This window comes from Corvus kubaryi, unplaced genomic scaffold (assembly GCF_017639235.1).
Source record: "Corvus kubaryi isolate FWS band 111438036 unplaced genomic scaffold, C.kubaryi_AGA036_p1.0 split1-37374, whole genome shotgun sequence".
Classification (NCBI taxonomy): domain Eukaryota; kingdom Metazoa; phylum Chordata; class Aves; order Passeriformes; family Corvidae; genus Corvus; species Corvus kubaryi.
The window spans coordinates 3,184,871-3,204,898 of NW_024582079.1; the positions used below are offsets into that span (position 1 = coordinate 3,184,871).

The 20,028-nt window shown below is 42.8% G+C and overlaps 1 protein-coding gene across 5 annotated transcripts in view; it reads left to right on the forward strand.

Annotated features, from left to right (window-relative positions):
* Positions 1-20,028, forward strand: part of LOC121657814 (delta-sarcoglycan) — a 256,422-nt gene that overhangs the window by 191,194 nt on the left and 45,200 nt on the right. For all 5 annotated transcript variants that reach the window (XM_042013936.1, XM_042013939.1, XM_042013938.1 and 2 more), the window contains 2 exons: positions 17,207-17,294; positions 19,538-19,657. In XM_042013936.1, the coding sequence (XP_041869870.1) occupies positions 17,207-17,294; positions 19,538-19,657 (208 nt within the window). The remainder of the gene's footprint in view (positions 1-17,206; positions 17,295-19,537; positions 19,658-20,028) is intronic.

A 20,028-nucleotide genomic window follows, 5' to 3' on the forward strand; every position in this document is an offset into this window, starting at 1 on the left:
AGTTCCTAAAGCTGCTTCCAGCCAGTTTCTTTCTGCACCTGACACCCCCCAGATTTGCTTTCTTTTTCCCTCACCCCCTCAAGAGCGACCCCCCAAATCCCTTCTGGTTTTATACAGAGATGGAGGTCTCTGTTCCTGCTGTTATCCATCCTATTCCTGACTCGGTAGTACTGGCTTTGTAGTATGGGTTAGGAACCTGTTTTCAAGTATCAGAGCTTGCAAAAAAATGTAACCTTGTTATTTTATAAGCCTAAAGTTTAGCTGGAGGTTAATGAACTGGTGGCGGCAGTGTTTGCACCCTTGTAGCCCTGTTTTGAAGAGAAGAGATGGATGTGTTCCCTTTTCCAGGAGTGTTCAGAGCATCCTGAACTCCCAGCTGAACATATTGCACACCAAACAGTGTTTTCCATGCCACTTGCATGGAACATGAGCATCTTGCTGCCTTTAATTAAGAAGATAACTGGACCGTGAAGTATTGCTTGTGTAAATAGAAGTGATTTGTACTTAGTCAAGAAGGTGCATTAGGAATTCTCACATTTCTTTACTTGCAGATAAATTATGAAGATTATTAAAAATTGGAAGGGTCATCTATAAACCCATCTGTAGCTCAGCTGCACTGTCACTCTCAAAATGTAGCTGTCTTTCTAACTGCTGTAATTTATTGTGGACTATCGTGTGAACCATCTGCTTGCTTGTAAATCAGACCAACTTTGGCTGAAAGTTGTACACAGCAGTGGAAATCGTTAATTTTATGTCCCGGAAAGTAGTGGCAACAGTTTAGGGGACTTCAGTCTTCATTGCCTGAATTGGAATAGAAATTTAAAACTGGAAATTTTCCTGCCTATGTTGAGATGAGCTGCTAAGAAGCAAGTTTCTTGAAATTTAGAGTTAGCCCGGATTTAGCTTTCTTAGTGCAGTTGGGGTGTTTTGAAGCTTGGCACATCCAGGTCTGTAAGTAACTTGAAAGGGGCAAGACACAGAACAAGCTGTGTGCATTTTCCATCCTGATAACAGCAGAAATAAAATCCTGTGCTGTGATTACACAGGAAAATCCAGTGAATTACTTCTCTCAGGAGCTGTCTGACAACCAATGAGATGATAATCTGAGCTTTAGGAAGCAGAGAAAGACATTGCCATGATAGGATTAGGATGGGTTTGCCCTTTCAATGTTCGTTTCAAGTGCATAGATAGAAAAAAATAAACTCAGTTTGCAAATGTTTACACCTGGGCTTTATTTTTCTTACACTGAGTGCTTTTAAGGCAAGAATATGGATTTGCCTGACAACTTTGACTTTGCTTCAGTAAAAAGCACTTGACTGGGGTCCTGTCCCTTCAGGTCTCTTGCAGACTCTTCAGTTGATGGGTCTGGGAACACAGAATTAAATGTGGGCACCAACTCTCCTACCTGGGGGAGCTCCAAGATCTGCTGTTGCACAGGTATAAGGGATGGCAAAATTCTCTGAACAGATTTTGAGGAGATTTTCAAGTATCTTTATAAAGAGATCTCTTAGTGTATGTAGCTGGTTTCATGTTGAAGGTCTGCTTCCCATTATTTTTTATCAGCTGGAAAAAGAAAGAGTTTGAAAGAAAAATCCTATGCATCAAAGAAAAAAAGCCTGAGGCAAAGGACTGTGTCTTTTTGTTATTTTCCTTTCTTTGGGGGATGTTAGAGGTCCCTGTCCTACGCAGTGTGGCAGGGAGTGTCTCTCTGAGAGCACCGTGCTTGCTCAGGTTGTTGGAGCAAACCTGCCCTCATTTGAAGCCATGCAAAATAACTGGTGACTCCAGAGGAAGGAGGACTGGGGCTCTCATTAACACGTGTCTGGAACTCTGCAAGGGCATTTGTTTGGCCTGGAAAATTCACAGTTGTGAATTAGGGCTGATAAGTGTTGTTCCCTTTACTGGTGTTTAGTAAGTTCTCATCAGCATAAAAGCTAGACCAGCAAGTGCATAAAATACGCTTCTCTGTCCTTTACATTTTTCCCAGTGAGTATTTGAGTGATAGAAATGCTAAAGGAAGCTTTTAAGAATGATAAATAATTATTTTGCCAATGTACTCGTCTCACTGTGTTCAGTTCTGGAATGAGAGTGCTATAATTTTAAAGCACAGAAGCACTTCTGGAATGGCTGTATTCTTTTGTATTATTTGCTCTGCAGGGCTGCCTGCCTCCAAGATAAAAATACACACTGCAAAACAATAATCCATGTATTTGGATTAAACAGTGACATGTGCCCGCAGTGGGGCATACCTGCCTCGTAGCCATAAATACATATTTATAAGCAATATAACATACTAATTTGGATAAAAAGGGAATGCAGATGGCAAGATAATTGCAACTTTGTATGAGGCTCAAACTGTGTAGTAGAAATGTAGCGTTTAGATAGATAGCATGAAAAAAGGCTACTATTTTTTGAGGGAGGAGACAAAATAATTCCTTTTCTTCCTTTTTCAAAGTTCACAGAGAAATAGAAGGATGTTGAATTAGTTCCTGGTGATTTGGTCTAGCAGAGTGCTTAAGGGTTTCAGCGTGTTCACTGAAACCTTCACAGGGTGGAAATGAGGAAATGCAGATTGTCTCACCATGCTGCCATCACTCAGCTGTCCCTGCCTGCTCCCACCACCTCTGCAGCCATTGCTCCTCCCAGCATTTCACTGTTCCCTTAGGGACTGGTTCTTCAAGGAAGAGAGGAATCTTCTTTGCATAATATGACACATCTGAGCCTGTGAGAGCTCCTGCCAGCTCAGGAGATGTTGGCCTCTGGGGCAGTTCAGCTGCCACTGTAGCCTCAGGTAAAAAAGTCTCCCACTACCCAAGATCGACTTCTGCAGCACCTCCTTGGACTGCATCTTCATAGCTTGGTGCTCCTTGGCTGATTTTTGGTCCAGAAGTTGGGATGAAGAAAAGAACAAGGTTGCTGTGGATGGCAGAGCCAAGACAAACAAACTTCTTGCAGCCATGCCTGGCCATCTCCTGTCCTCCCTGTGGGGTTTGTTAATCATTCCTTGTGGCACCACTCGATACTGTGTGAGATTCCAATGTGCTTTAGCCATAGATGTGTCTCTCAGCTGGGTCAGTTTGAGCCTTGTTTGCCTGACAGAGACCAGCAGAGAGGAGAGCTGGCAGTCAGCGGGGGATGCAGTGAAAGAACAAGTTGCAAAAGGCATCATTTTGGCAGAAACGCCCTCACCTGATGTACAGATATTGTTGCCATTGCCATCCAAAGCAGATTTGAGTCTGTGGACAGCAGTAGGCTGTGAGTGTCCCGTGGGATTTATAAAACTGATACGCTCTCCAATAATAAATTTCATCCTGAAGCAATGAAATCCAGAGAGTGAACTACTTCAGTGTGAACCTTGGCTGCCCCAGCGCCTTGGGGGCAGTTAGTGGCTCTGTGATATTTCCAGTGTGCTGAAAAGGTGGAAGTTAAGTAAATTTTACAGCAACTATGAAAATATTTCCCTTTACCTTCATAGTAAAATCGGTCAGAATTCTCTCAGCTTTGAATTTTGCAGGGAATTTTGTAGGCTGACTGAAGGGCTGTGTCAACATCAGAATTAAATCCTGCTCTGCCCGTTCCTGGTGGTTTCTGTAAGGAGCTGGTGTGGTGTGCCTCACATTGAGGGCACAACAGGGAACTGAAGTATCCCACCAGCTTCCAAATCAGAGCATCCCAAAGATGTGCAAGAGCAGAAGCCCTGATGTAGAGAAACTTTCAGAAATAACTCCACAAGTTGCATTTCAAAGCAAAATCTCGTGGAGACTGCCTCTGGCATTTTAAAAAGGATTTCATTAAATGTTGCTAACTTGTCATAAGATCTCTTAAATGGAAGGGTAATGGCTCATAACATTTGTAAGCTTTTTAATTTCATGCAATATGAGCAGTGTAATCAACACCTATTAAAGCCAATCAGCTGTGCCTGGTGGGCTACCTACTTCAGCTTTTGTTTATATTTGTGTTTTGGGTACACCTCTGACCTAACCCCGGGAACCACGTGTTTGTGGTTTCTTACCCTGACCTCAGGGGAGGGTTTATGTCCAGAAAATGTGGTATAATCATTGCAGAAGTATCTGACCCCATAAGGTGCATAAGCACTTTATAGCCAGCGTTTTTCACCGTCTTGTCAGGGAGTTTGGAGTTGATATGGACAAGTTAACATCTCTGGAGCTAAACATGAAGGAGACAGAAATTCCCAAATTTCTTAATGCATTTTGCTTTGACAAGTGAAATTTCTCGCTCGAGCCGCTTGTGTGAGGGGAGAGAAACTGTTCAGATCATGTGTTGGTTTTGCTGCTCCGATCCAACTCCCACCTCCTCTTCATTCTAAACGTTTGCAGCTGGACCCTGTGGCAACAACAACAAGTGATGGGCACCCCAGCTCAAAGTGAGCTCTGGGCTAAGGCTGGGTGCTCTGTGGGCTCTGTGCATTGCATTTTTGCCATGATCCCAGAAATCTCTTGTATTTCAGCTGTGAAAAGGAGGACAGTGGGGCATGGAAAACACGAGCGACTCTGTGGGCTGCAGTTATCTCTGAAGTGCAAAGGCGCTGACTTTAAGGATTTACCACGTCTAGACATTGCTGCTGACAATCAGGATTCTGGCTGCTTTGTAGAGGCTGAACTACAAAAACAACTTTTTAATACTAAAAATGAAAAAGAAATGAAACTTGATATGGCATGGGTAGAGGGAAGATAGAGAAAAAGAGAAAATGGAAAGACAAATAGGAAGATCCAATTATAAAGAAAAATGATGTTTTTCTCATGTTTCCAAGCGGCCTCAAGAGCAGAGCTTTGTCACTTCTTACCACAGGACAGCAAACACTTCTGCAACTCTTCTGCTGATCAAAACTATTTTGGCAGGAAAGTTATGTATTTTATAAGGCAGGAGTCGACAAGACAAGCTGTGCAGTCATTGGGAAGTGCAGGCACACAGAACTGGTTTTACAGACAGCTCAGTTCACGTGTTCTTTGATCTACAACAGGGAAGCAAAGTCAGATTTTCCACGTTTCATTTACCAGTTGCTATACTTGTTTGATTGTTTTATTTCTAAATAACAGATGTTGTATTTGGAGAAAGAAGGACACAGGTAAAAACAAAAACAACTTTAAATTTGCTCCTTTTCTTTTAGGACAAATTTATTGAGGATCTTGGGAAAATTAATTTGCTGCTCTTGAAAGAAAAAGTACCATTTCTTTGGCTTTTGACATCTTCCTGGTTGGAATATGTTTCATATAAAAGCACATGCAGTAAAAAGTTGTTCTTCTTGGGGGGTGGTGGAAGAAAGCAGTTTCCATGGTGCCTGGTTTTTTGTTGTTTCTTTTTTTCTTTATTTACTCCCGGTTTTCAGTATAAAATGTTACATGTCCATTGATTTCCTTCTGATGTCCTGTAATTCTGAGTCCAGTGGAAATTTTAGGCCTGCTTCCAGCGTGGCCTTAAAATTTTCTGAGGCAGATTGTATGAAGTACTAGCAGGAGTCTGCTCCTCGTTTCCCATTGAAGCAGAATAACCTATGGAACAAAAAGAAAACCTAAAGTGCTTCAGCTCACAGTATTTCTCCCTTGTTCATCCATCAAGCACAATCCTTGTTTGCCATCCTTACATAAAACTGCTGGAGATTCCTCACTTTCAAGCCTTAATTTTTTTGGCTGAGCATGAGTCGAGCTAAAGCCTCCTTGGCTTTTGCCTTTTTACCTCTGAGGTTCCCCAGGGAGCATCAACCATCCAGTGCTGCTGTCATCCAACTTCCCCCAGAAACATCCCTTCTAAGGACAGACGCACACCTTCCTTTGGAGAACTCTTCTTTATGATCTGCAAGGAAAGGATTTATTTAAAGTTTATTTCAAATGTAGCAGTGATTTGTAAATCACTGTTCATGAAAATGTTGAGTAAATGCCAAGATTTCCACTGTGTCTTAGTCAGTGCAGGTTACTTTGTTGGATTCTTGATTAGTAATCTAAAACTAGGCAATTAAAATTGCTTTTATGATCTAAGCTTTTTATTTTTTCTCTTTCTTTCCAGCTGCAGCTTGATACTCTGCTTCTAGTTCCTTTTTCTCCATGAGCAAAACAATATGTGATTCCAGTGGTTCTGTCTTGTGATTTAGACAAGGGGCTGATTTGTGATGGGGCATCCAGTGAATAAAAGTGGTGAACATTTCAGTTCTGCTTCTCTGCTGAGCAACCAGCAGCAGCTGCAAAAGCTGTGGCACCAGGAATGGGTGGTTTCTGATTTGGGGAGAAGCTTTGCTGTTCACTGAATCATCCGTGTTGCTCATCTCAGTGCCTGGGAAATCTTTTTGAAGTGCTAGTGCAAACTGAGCCTTCTTGGATGTGATCTGACAGGACTGCAGCCCAAGGCAGCACAGATGAAGAGTAAGATGGGTTTTTTCCAATGAGAAGCTTTGTAAGACATATTTAAAAACAGAGAAACAAATAAACTGAAGGCAGTGGGTTGATTGAGGGGAAAAGAGAGGTCACTTGTCAGACAGATCAAGCATCACTCTCCAGAAAGGATTTCAGTTTTTTAGCCAAAAGCTGTTGTCTTCCTTTTGATTAGGTTGATCAGCAAGAGTGTGAACAATCCTTTATTTTTCTTAAAACCCTGCTTTTTCTAGGTATATTTTGCAGGTTAGGAGTGGGCACAGCTGACCTTACAGCAGCTGGTATTTCCCTTCAGGCAGATTCACTGTTGTGTCCTACATGCAGGTGAAGCCACCCAGTGAATGGCCAAATAATCCATAATCCAAATGCACACTCATTGCTGTAAAAGGTCGAGAGTACCTTGAAGCTCCAGCTGATTTAGGATCTTGGTGTCCATGGTTGGAAGGCAGTGAGTTGATGGGATGAGCCAGAACAAGGTTCCTCTGCTGCTTTCCGTGGTTGGGTGTTCAGAGCCTGTACCCTCCAGTTTTTTGCAGAACATCCCTCACTCTTGCAGTGAAGTAAAGGCCACACAGGGCAATGGCATTCGTGTTGTCACAGCTGCTGCCTTCAGAAGCACCTCTGATTGCATGTCTGCTGTTGCTTCAAGCCAAAATATTTTCTCTGTATTCTGCTACCTTTTGAAAACCCCAGCTCCTCCTGCAAACTGTCCTTTGCTCTGTGTTTCCTGAAGAACCCAACTGTTATTTATAAATGATGAGCCTTGATGTTGGTACACAGCTGGGAGAGCAGGAGGTTTTTTGTTTCTCTCTGCAGCATTATCTATCGTGCAGCACTCTGGGAGGTGTAGCAGAGGTGAAGCAGAAGAAACAGGAACACAGGAACACACAGGCAGGACCGTTCCTGTGCCCTTTGCTGGTAGGAGTCACTGGTTGGGTGTCTTCACTGATCAGTTCTGTTCCTCCAGAGTTTGGAAAGGACTTCAGGAATAAAAATACCAGCAGAAAAATGCCTTTTCAAAATGGGAGACAACAGACAGGCTGAGCCACCCTGCTGATCACCCAAAGAGTAATCGGGGTCCTTGGCTTTTATATTCCTCCCTGGGCTCTGTTTTACCTTCACACATCCCATTCTCTTTGGCTGCTTTTGCCATTACTCACCATTTCCCCAAACAACTTTCCTGGCGTCTTCCAGGCATGGAAAAGCTCCCCAGTGGAGCTGGTTAGGGATGTAATTTTGTTCATTGGACCTGTACCACAGCAATACCCTGCGCTCTCTCCTCTCTTCCCCCCAGGGCAGATACTCAGGAGTGTCTGTTGAGTGGCAGCCACAAGATACAGCCAAATCCCAACACAAACATCCACCTCCTGCAGTTGTGCTGCTGAGCAGAGCTTTGCTGCTATGCTCTCTCTGTAGGTACATGTGTGCAGTGTGGCAGTGTTCAGCATGATTTAGGATCTTCCCTCCAGATCAGCCCAATTCCACGTCCCACACTTAACTGCATCTCTCCTTTTACCTGTCCAAGTGCCCTCTCACCTTGGCTGTTGGACATTCAGCCTCTCCAAGGCAATGGAGGTTTGTAGTTTTTCCTCTCTGAGATGGTTCCTGTCTGACATTAACTCACACTTGAATTGCTGCAGCTCTGCATCTCAGAGCTTGGCCCCTCTGCTTATTCTTGTAAGGAAGACTCTGTCGGGTCATGCAGACGCATAAAGCATCCTTCTTAAAGCCAAGTGTTGATCATTTCAGTAGAAAAAGCAAAGTGGTTGTATAAGAGCAATTCAAAAAGAGTTTGTGCAAATGTTTCTGTGACCCCATAACCCTGTATCGTAACTAAAGCAGATCAAATTACTTTGGTATCAGAGGTACAGTCATAGGCCCAGCCTTCCTTTTCTGTCCTTCCCCTACAGGGTTAACTGAGCATATTTCTACAATAAATACTCCCACAACAAGGCCTAAATACGGTTTTCATCAATCATTATATAGCTGCTTCCAACCTGTCACACCAGAGCATGCATTTACAGCAGCTCGGGAAAAAAAAATGCAGAAAAACCACAAATAAAAGAATTGGAATAGAAAAGCTGAATTTTCTATTATCAGGGATGGTCAGATGATCTTTCTTTTTGTCTTATGCAGTGGCAAGTGGACAGTCTCCAATGAATAAATAATTGCAGATCCAGGAAATGAGATTATTACTCCCATGAAGCTGTTGAAAAGGAGAGTTCACTGTGCCCTTCAGACATATTTCCTGATGCACAACCCTGCATTTACCTATGGAGCACAGCAAACCTGAAGCATGGGGCTCATGAGGAAGAGCTTTATAATTGTGAAAGGAGCCCAGAAACTGAAACACTTTGATTGCAGGAACATGTCCAGGCTGCACCTTGTCATTTCACAGGCCAGATGCATTGGAGAGAACTCCAGTGGGTAATCACAGAAGTGAGGATGGCTGCCTGCATCCTGCCTCCCAGCCCTCACCATGCTGTAATATAGTTGCTTTTGCAGTGTAATTGCTTTCTCTGCAGGGCTTCTTCCTATTGATTCTGCTTGTGTGGATTTAAATGGTTTGTAGGTTGTAACTAGACTCAGGTTGGTCTGCACCTCCACTACTCTGTGCTAGGCAGCTCACGTGGCAGTTCGGAAAGACTTCAAAGCTGTCTAGATAGCATCACTCCCTGGCCTGCACGTATATTGGAAGAGAGAGGCTGGATCAGATAAGTTCAGAACATCAATAAATAGGTGTATTTTGTTTGGTGACACTTGTTCAATTTGAGTCTTTTTCCCAGGAAGCAGCTTGTGTTGTGTCATTTTTTCAGCGCGCTGTGTAAATGCTCTGCATCTGCAACTGTCGAGGCTGGTGCCATCCCCTAGCAGCGCCATCTGCTCGCTCACAGAGTGCTTTTTGCACAGATAAAAAATGTGAGGTGTTACTCATAATTAGGCAAATCACATGCTGTGATCTGTGATTGATTTGATTCCTGTTGCTGGCTACCTCACATATGTCTGTGTGTCCATAAGCATTGTCTACATACCAGCATATGGATGCAGATGAATCAGAGGCTCACAAATTCTTTTTCCCCAATCCAGACAGATGGAAATGTTTTCCCTTCTTATTAGCAGCAGCTGAATTTCAGTCACACGAGGGGCCTCTGCTAGGAGCTTGCCTGTGTTTCGTGCTGTACACGCACACGTAAGTTGGCATGGCCGTTTATAATCTAATACCAGAAGTAAGCGATCCATGACATGCAGCAAAGGAAAGATGTAATTTCAAAGCAGTGTTCAGAGGTATCCACGTTATTAGCCTTCCTGGAGAAAAATATCTGGATATATAACTTAGCATTACACAGTGCAGTAACAGAATGCCTAAAAGGATGTGTGAGCATTGCAGAGCCCAAGTGTCTCTGCTGAATCTGACTTCTGGAAAATATTGCTGTGCTTTTCTTAGAATTAACAGAATGTGCTCTTAAACGTGTTCACCTCCCTCACTGATCTTAATTGTTTCTGGTTGTAGTATGGTCCAATGCTGGTGGTAAGGGAAAGTAACTCAGAAATTAGTAGTTCTGTATAATTTTGCTGTTGTCTTCTAATGTCTTTTATAGATAGTGAAGCGTGGTTTACTGGTGGTTTTAAAAGATGTTTAAGGCAGGCAGTTGGGACACCAGGAAGGCCATAAAAATGAAAACACATGAACAGAGGTCTGCACGCTTGACTGGAGTAAAAGTTACAAGCAGTGGAGTAGCTGTGTAGTTGGATGATTTAGGATATTTTTAAGCCTCAACAGAGCTCTCTTCTTTTCTCTCCTGTGGCTACCTACAGTGTGTTTACTTCAGCAGGAGATCTGTCACCACTGGACTCAGATCATAACTAGGACAGCCCAAGGCAGAAAATAGGATATAACTTAGCACAAATCCACAGTCCTGCTGCTCCAACACCTCCTGTAGACAAGGATCAGATTGGAGCGAGCTGCTGCCGAGCAGCAGCTGCAGCTTGGCTTTTCTGCAAAGGAATTCAAGTAAATTGAAATGTTTAGAGAATACTTGGTTGATTTCATACTGGAAGGGGCTGAGCAATGCGCTGAGAACCCAGGACTGCTGTTGTCCTGTTTTAGAGCTTTGGCGTGGCCTGAGTCCAGCTTTGTTTGTACAAGGGAGAGCTGTTCCCCAGGGATGCCAAGTTAATCATCAGCACACGTTTGATTGACTCTGCTGTATCACCTTTGGGTGAGCTCTCAGTGCAGTGAAGAGCTTGAAGCATTTTCAGAGATATTTGGTAATTTTACAAGTTGTGCTGCTCTCTTCATTTCAGCTGTCTGAGCGTGCCTTACTAGAGAACTCCTGGAGCTGAGCTTACTTCAATGCACCAGAGATATTTTTCCAAAGCCAGTAATGATCAGTTCAGTCCTACCAACAGAGAAAGTTTTGTGGATGTGCAGCAGCCTTCAGATGTTACAAACACCTGATATTTGTAAAGCAGATCAGATGCTACAAACCCAGATTTCCCACCCCTGTGGATAGTGAATAGAACTCCAACATGCACAGTTGCATTTTATTTTCATGTGTATGTCTCTTGGTTTCATCATGTCACCTGTGGTTTTCCTTATATTACAAGTCAATGAAGTAAAAAAGAAAAGAGAACAGCAAAGAAGTCAAGGCAGATGTAATGCCTTGGAAATTTTTCGGTGTTGCTTTTTAATGTCAGCAGACATGGTGTAATTTAATTTTCAGAAGAGTCTCAGCTGCAAAGTAGCTGATTAGGCATCTTGAAGAAGCAGCCAATCTCTCAAAACACTCTGTTCATGAGATTATTACAGGTATTCTTCTAAAGAGAGAAACCCCTAGATTGCCAGAAATAAATCACTTTGAAGGATACAAACCCCCTTGGGTAGCCTTCCAGAAGCAGAACCCAGTCATTAGATCTCACATCACAGACCTGACTTCTTTGCACTTTAAAAAGAAGAGTCAAAGATATAATTGCTTTAATGAAGCAGAAGGAATTTTATCTTTTGTTTCGATTGTTATTAAAATGAACTTCAAGAAGTACCATAAAAGAGAGGGGTTTGTGGCATTGGACATAAAACTCCAACCTGCTCTGTCTGTGCCATTAAAATATATCAACCTTGGGTGGGTCCACAGTATTTTCTGAGCTTCATGGTACTGTAGAACGTATTCTGGTGAAGGTGACTGAGCCTTGTTTGCATAGAAAACAGAATTTTTTTGATTTTTTTTTTGGTTTGGTTTGGTTTGGTTTGGTTTTTTTTGTTAAAGCATTTGAATGCTTGGTAAAGTGTCAGAAACTGTAGCACAGCACACTAAGCTCATGATGCTACATTTATGTTTTTTGAGTGCCCATTACAGGTCAGGGCTGTGTCAGCTCTGTCACTGACCCAGGTTATGTGACCTGGGCACACTCCACTTGTGATAAAGTTTGTTTCCTGGAAGAAGAGGATGCAAACTACGTTTTGTTACATCTCCACTGGACCTGCTGCCTCCTTCCTAAAAGCAACCATCTTCAGACACACATCTAGCACATATTGGGGCGTTTTATAGCGTTTGTTTTAATGTTTGTTACCAATTCCATTCATGGTTTGCTTTCATTCTGCTGTGAACAGCTTACACTGTCAAATCAGAAGGTTTACTAAGAAAGGGATTTAGTAACGTGAACATTATGTTCAGCTGTTTGAAGGACAAAATCAAGATCAAAAGAGACTCAGCGATTAAACAACAAAAAGTATGTTTAAATCATATTAAGGGCTATTTTCAATCTATCACTTACAGATTTAGCTGCATGCCTTAAATTTTTGTGCCAGGAGGCCTCTGGGAAAAATCCTGTTCTTGCAGTGGGGATCTAGACCAGAAAAAGGAGGAAGAGCTTTTGAAATAGAAACCGTAATCGTTGGCTTGCAAGTTGAGCACGAGGTCTAGATTTTGTGCTGATGTAAATGATGATCAGGCTGCTGTTCCAAGCAGGACCTTGGGGATGGGGTTCGTTAGATACTCCCAAGTTTGCCTTCACAGCCAAAGGTAGATGCTGTCCAGTGCTTCCTGTCTGCTCTTCAGGAGGTGCATGGTGCCTGTACAATGCTCTGTGAGGTTTGCTGACACTCATGGCAGTGCCAGTTGCCTGATTCCTGCAGAATCTCTTATCAGTTCTGAAGGGGTTTTTACTCAATTTCCTCCCATCTCACTGTTTTATGAGGGCAACTCTGAACTTTTCCAGCATCAGACATTCTCCAGTGCAGGAGTAGGGGGAGGAAATGCTGGCTTTGGGACAGGTCCTGCTTTTTTTGGCTGTGCTCACAGCATGTTCTGGAGACCTTTGTGGTTTGGAAACTCCGTGTTGAGCGTCACACAGTGAGGTATTCCTGGTGCTTCCTTTTGAAAGAGGAGCAAGTCGTATGGGAATGCGCAAAACTGGGTCAGGAAGACTAATTTAAGCATGTCTGTGTCAACTGACCAAAAATAACAGAGTAAAGGTCACAAGGTCAGCTTTCCTGGTGGGGCAGGGGACATGCCTGACACCTGCACTAATGAGCTGCATGCAGTGTGGCGTCCTCGACAGTGCTCTGGGCTTAGCTACACGAATCAAAACTACAGAGGTGTGATGCCTTTGTGGCTTTTCATTAGAGGTTTACCATTCTTAATGAAGGACATTTCAGGTGCCCTAAAATTATTGCTTTATCTCTCAGTTATTGGGGGATGAATTCTTGCTACTCCAAGCCAGAAAAAACTGAAGTGCAGCTTCGAGTTGTCCCTACCAGTGGAAAATGCAGTGCAGGAAAGTGTCACTGCTGTTACTGCTGTTACCACATTTAGCTTCTGGTGTAGTAGCACTGGTTGGACTTGAAGAAAGGAATACGTTTATTACCCACACAAAACTTCCCCTCTGTCAGGAGCAACTTAGAATGGCACTCAGGGGTGCAGGCAGGTGGGAGCTGCTTGTGGCTGTAGGGCAGAACCAGGAGAGCTTTTGCTGGCTGCTTGCTTTACAGAAAAGAAACTTTTGCCTTCTGACAGTCCAGCTGTGCACAGAGCAGTGTTTGCTTCCTGTAATGTCAGTGAGAGGTGGAGTTGAGCAGGAAAATGGTGTTCTGAGTGACTTCTCCATAGACTGCTCCTTGCCAAGCTAGATTATGCTTTAAGATTTTATTTTTACCATTACTTTGTCAAGCCTGCAGGAAATTCACCATTTCCATTATTTCCACAAGCTTCCCTTGCACTTACTGTGCAAAGTCTTTGAATCCATTGGATCAAATCAAAGCTATTCCTTCTGACCATCTGAACTACAAATACGCCGACTGTGAAGCATTATTTTTAAATTTCCTGTAAAAATTTAAAAGGATTTCCAAATATTTTTAATAATTCCCTGAAACAGTCTAAGGACATCTGTTAAAGTACTGAATTTCCCTGAAGACAGCACTGGTTGGGATTGCTTCAGCTGCAAAGTAAGGTTGTCAGTCAAAGGGCTTTTTCTATTTCAGTCTCTACTCTGGGAGTTTTTAGCATCTCTTCCAAAGCGAGCCAAAGAAAGACAGTGAGCTGTTCTGGCTTGTTTTGCCATGTGTTTAATCTAGCAAACAGTAAGTTGATACCTTTTGTGAAGTCTTCTCTATTCTACTGGACATCTCACTGCTTGATGAAGAACCAAGCTACACAGTTTTGATGTATTTTTGCACTTTCCATATTCTTACTTCTGCAACATGTGTCCAGTGTTTTAATATATTGAGTAGCTGTGGCAAATGCTGTTGTGTGTCTGCAAACATTTGCATTATTTTTAAGGCACTGGGTCTGCTAATGGGGAGCTGGAGTAAGAGGCAGAATGATGTATTTACTCTCCAGGATTTCCTGCAGAGATGAATAGTAGGTTCACGGTGAGCTGAAAGTGCATGACCAGCCCAAAGAGTCTTTAAAAGATGTGCTTGTTTATTGCATGCTGATATTCTAACTCCAGCTCTGTCAAGTGCTATGGCAGTTTATGAAAATATTGCTTCACTACATAACTATTTTATTGTGGTGCTGATGCCATATTGATCTGGATTTCCACCTGCTCATATGCATCAGAATACTTCATTTTGTGTCATGGTAACATGAAAGTGGAAGAGAAGGGGAACGTTTTGTCTTTTCAGTTGTAAATCCTAACTGGCTTTTAATGTTTTCATTATTTTGTTCTGTGTGATTGAAAGAAGCTGACATCATCACCAAGCTTGCAAGAGAGGAAATATTTTTTTTAATGTTCAGTGTTTAAAAGATGTCAGTGTTATTTCCTTTGTAAACAGAAGATGGTGGATAGAAAATCTGAAGAATTTTCAGCAAAAGGGAGTAATTTTTTCAGTTCTTTTTCATTCCTTAATGGAAAAAGAATTATGGAAATGAGAGCAGGCATTGCATTAAGTGCTTCCAATGTTCTTTCCCTGCAGACCAATAAAAACATCCTGCATTAGGGAAATTTAGTTTTTTGAAGGCTGCATGAATCTGAGTTCTGAATCAGTGAATGAGATGACTGTGCCAGGGTAAGCATTTCCAGGTCTGATTATGTATTTTAAGTCTTTTGTTGGTGGGTACCAGCTCTTAGCTTGTCTTGCAGGTCTTCTTCAGAGCAACTCTTTCTGTGACTTTTTATACTGGTTTATCTTGTAGTAGTTCTGTAGCGCCTTCTCATATCACAAAGAGCAGTAACAGATTTTTCAAAGTCACAGGGATTGAACTATTTTTCCTGCCTGAATTAGGCCTTTTCAAAACACTCCAGCTGCTTGAAAACTCCATAAGCAAAATTCAAATAGTACAAGTCGAAAAAAAGTGACTTTTCTGTGCTTCCTGTGGCGTGTTTATAGTAGTTACAGTCTCAGCCATGACTATGCATTATGCAGATTGTAACCATCTACCTTTAAAACCATCCTTCATCTCTAAGTGTGCAGTGGATATGCAGCAGTAAACTGCTGTTGCTGGGTGTGTTCAAATCAGGTGCCTGAGCTTCAAGTGAAGCCATCTTTTCTGAGCTGTTAACTATAAAATAGTAATAGCATTAATTTCTAGAAGTTCTAGAGGATCACAAATAAAAACTAGAGACAAGGAGAATCATTACAAGTCATTACCACTGATCCTTACTTCTAAATTATTAATCGTAATTCAGTTTCATATACAATATTACTTAAGCTGTCAGACACATTGCAGAAGCATAGAAGGATGATTTGTCCTCATTTAGTGTATGAGGGGACAGAGGCACCAAGAGCTTCTGAAACTTGTCCAAGATCTGGAAATGATTAAGTGGAATTCTTTTTATTTTATTTTTTTTTTATTTAGTTGTAAATAGTCTGAATGTAGCCAAAATGTTCTAGTTATAATTGATCAAATGAACCTCATTTCGCCCTTTGTTGCTGAAGGGCTGATCCCATGGGAACATGCTGCAAAAACAGTGAAGGCAACAAATGTAGTTATTGTGAATATTTGATCACGTGTGAGACTGGGTTTATTTTAGTTTTTTGAGGTTTATTTTCTGCAGACACCACTGAGAATTGTTTGTCCATCACTAGATTGTTCCCTGAAGCTCCAGTCCACCACAGGACTCCCATGAATCATTTCTGTGTTACTGTTATATTTTATATGCAGACAACTTAGTCCTTCTGCCATGATCCAGAAAAAATGGCACCTATGAAAATATTGTGTTCCTTACAAATTCAGGAGGCAAGGAGAACAAGTTTGACCCACCCGATCCTCTATCCCCGTCCTGATTATTCATTCCCAATGGAAAGATTTTGGAAATGCTGGAAAAAGACATTGGGCATAAAAATTTTCAACTTCTTCCTGATTTTCTTGCTTTTTTATCTCCTCTGCCGATCCTGTGTCTCAGTCAGTTGATGAATTTGATCAGCTGCCTGCTTTAGGCATTACAAAGAGGTGCTGGCGGTGAATTTCCACCTTGCACATTAGATTTTTGGCTGATTTGATTTGGGGTCACCCTGTGCTAGTGCTGTGGGTGGCTAATAGCCCCTGAGGAACCAACTGTGCAGGCTGGGGCTGCCTGTGGAAAACATGAGTTCCCCGGTGCCTGGGCTGTGTTTGCACACAGGAGGAGCCAGATGGTTGGAGCTGTGGGTTCTCTTTGGCTTCACTCTGCAGGAGAAATACCTGAGATGGATGTTGCCAGGTCGCTGTGTGGCTCCTGTGTGCTACCAGCTGCTCTGGCTCTTCTCTCAGAGGTGTGTTGAAAGCATAGAAATGAGAAATTGGTAGAACTCTTTATGGTCAAGTGGGGAGTGGGGAAGAGTTCGTGTCTTGTGTTCTGCAGACCCGGTGGGATGGGTCACAAGCTGGCATCCCAGCCCACAGTGTAGTGGTGAAACGTGCCAGATGGTTTACAAGTGCTTTGAGATCTAAGGCACTCATGTTAATCAGATTTTCTCCTCCCCAGCCCTTGGGCATGGCTCACTCACATGGTGGGCAGATGCTGTCACTCACTGGAGTCGTCAGAAGCTGTAATTTTTCAGATTTGCCTCTGAAACGTGCTGCTGCTGTCAACTATCCTCCCAAAACCTTTGGGAAGCTTAGGTCAGGTCTGATATCCCCTGCACATTTTCAAATACCAGGTTGGGTGGCTTATACCAGCAATAGAGGCAACCATCCCTCAGCAAGGCACTGCCTGGGCCAGACAGAGCTGTGGTGTCCACTCTGGGTTAATCCTGGACAGGAAGAGTTACTGCAGGGTAGGTGCACCCCAGCCATGCCCCCAGCCTTGGGGTCAGTGCTGGACAAAGTTGCAGATGTCTCACCCAGGCAGATCCCAGGCAGCCATCCCCATCTCACACCCTTGGTCTCGTGGTCTTGTTCCAGGGCAACCCACTGTACTTCCAGTCCGCCAGAAACGTGACCGTGAACATCCTCAACGAGAAGACGAAAGTCCTCACTCGCCTTGTAACAGGTAAGGAGGGGGAAAGGCTGTTTGGAGGGACTAAGCAGGGGTGGAAGTGGGTGTTTTGGGATGCTGAGCTGGCTTCAGACAGCGCACAGAGGGGAGCCCATTGTGTCTCATGGAGTACAAATGAAAACTTCACTCCACTTTGTAGAAACAAAGCCAGAGACATGAAAGCCATGCTGGAGAAGCAACTGGCTGGGGCTGTCTGATAACAAAGCAGACCATCATTTTCATTTGAAAGCCAGTCCAGAGTTAGAAGTGTTTACTGTATCACATCAGGGTCAAGAAGAACATATGCCAGGCTGACATTTCTGTTGTAACAAGCACAGGTTTTTTCTAAGACATTTATAACTTGCCTGAAATCTGGAGCCAAACTGTGGCAACACTTTGCTGTTTAAAGTCCTTCTGCTGATGAAGAGCTCCCTTTGCTCCCAAACATGAGTGTGTTGGATGGGGAAATGGGTGTTTCACAAATCCCCAGGGCACAGCAGCTTTTGAATGAAGGCATGAGTAATTTGGGTTGAAAGAGCCTAATGCATTATATAAGGTATATGGCACTGTATATAAGGTGTATAATGTATATTTGATGTGGGATAGAGATATATTCACTGAGATTTATGCATGGACTGTGAGAAGTATGTGGCAAAGCCAGTAATCCATAAACGTGTTTCTAAGTTGAGACTGGGTTGCTTGTTTTGCTTATATAACATCTTGGCCTTTAGTCACAGTATTAAATAATTAAATATGCAGCTTCACTGAGCAATTACTTAGGCAGCATGTGTGAAACTTGCCTGGAGGAAGGAAATAAATTTAACCCCAGGCTTCCTGATTGTCACATTCAGAATGAAGGTCTTCAGTTTGTTGGTTCTCCGTATATTTTCAAGAGGGTGTTTGGTTCACTTAAGCACCTCTGTGTCTCGAGAGGTTGGGAGGACACACTCAGTGATATATCCCAGTGTGATGCTCTGGTTATTGAGCATTTTATGCATTCAGCACCAGCTTTGGTGTCACAGTGGAGCAAAGATGTGGTCCCATGCTGCAAAGATGAACAGGGAGGGGAGCTGGTTAATAAGCAAGACACGAATCAAATTTAAAGTACTGGATTTTCTCAATGTGGCTGTACAAGCTTTTAAGTATTTCCAAGGATCTCAGCATGGCCTCACTTGTCTGTAGTGCAAACCACATGCATGATTCCGTGTGTCCAGGTGCCAGTACAGGTGACCTGTGCAGGGAAATGCTGGGTAGGGATGGAGTTTTTAAGAAAATACTGGCTTTCAGGTGTTATTTCTCCTGTCTTTTGAGAAATGAGACCGGTCATGAAGATGCCCAGAATTAATGCAAAGTGCAGTCACCTGCCTTGTGCAGGATAATATTCCCGGGGGGCTGTGGCTTATTAGATGCAGCTGGCAGGGCTGTTCAGTGGTGATTTGTCCAAAGTCTGGCCTAGGTCAGTAACCCAGGGCAGCCTCTTTGTAACTTTGCAGCCTTTGAGCCACAAACCTGCACAGAATCGCTATTCAGGCAGCTGATGTTTATGAGACCCCACAACAAAACACATTGCCAGAGGCTTTCCAGCACTGCAGGGCACAGCAGCCTGCAGGAAAAGCAGCAGAATTGAAATAAGATCTTTGAAGGAAAGTTTCACTTGTCTAAAAACTTTCTGCAGTGTGAGAGGATGCCATTTTTCTTGGCCTGCGCATGATTGAAGGGGGTCTAAAACAAAACATTTGCTCCAGTGCTGGTGTTTGGGGTTTTTTTGTTTGGGTTTTTTTTTTTTTTTTTCCTAATTGGGCTGTGCATGACACTGGTAGAATTTTAATCCAGATATATTTAAAAGGTGGAAAACCGGGAATCTTTGACACTGCAGCATGAGTCCAAGCAAAATGGGCCCAGGAGCTCTTGTTGCCTCTTACACCTGAACCAATGCTCTCAAAGCATGGCTGGATATGTTCATTGCTGTTTCACATATGGGTCTGTCTTTCTGTAAAAATATCCCAGCTGTCTCAAGTTCAATGGTGATTTTGTGGCACACATAAGCATTAACAAAAACATAAGCAGAAATAGTTGAGCAGTTGTTACTTGGGTAGAAAACTGCCCTTTTCTAATAAGATCTAAAAAGCCTCCCTGTTTGGTGTCTCTGAATGCAATTTGTAGAGCTATTATTACTCAGCAAATGGGTTTATTGAATGTATGAAGCTACAGTGTGATTTTCTTATACTTTTCCCTAAAGTAAAGCTTCTTCCCCCTAGGCCCCCAAGCAGTGGAAGCACACAGCCAAAAATTTGAGGTGAAAACCCTCTCTGGAAAATTGCTGTTTTCTGCAGATGACAACGAAGTGGTGGTTGGAGCAGAGAGATTGAGAGTTCTAGGTAAGACATTGTTCATTAAGTCACAGTTTTAATGTGCACCTCTTCAAATTTGAGTATAGTTTTGCCTGACTTTCCTTCCTACTTGCTGAAAGTTTCTTTTGGAGATAAAATCTTGTGCTGTCCTTATGGCTTTGATTCTTCTCCAAGCAGATAATGGGCAGGAGTTTCTATGTGAGGACTTTCTTAACTTGCACAGTTTGTTATTTCCCCTCCAGAAGAAAACTCCCCTGGAAGTGGTTTGTCTGGCTGAGTGAAGTAGCTTTAAAACCAGTTCTGAAACTGAAAAAACTTTTATCTCTTGGATCTGGGATGGAGGACAGTGAGGGATTGCCCCAAGGATGTGCCCATGTCTACAGTCACTGTGCAAAGGC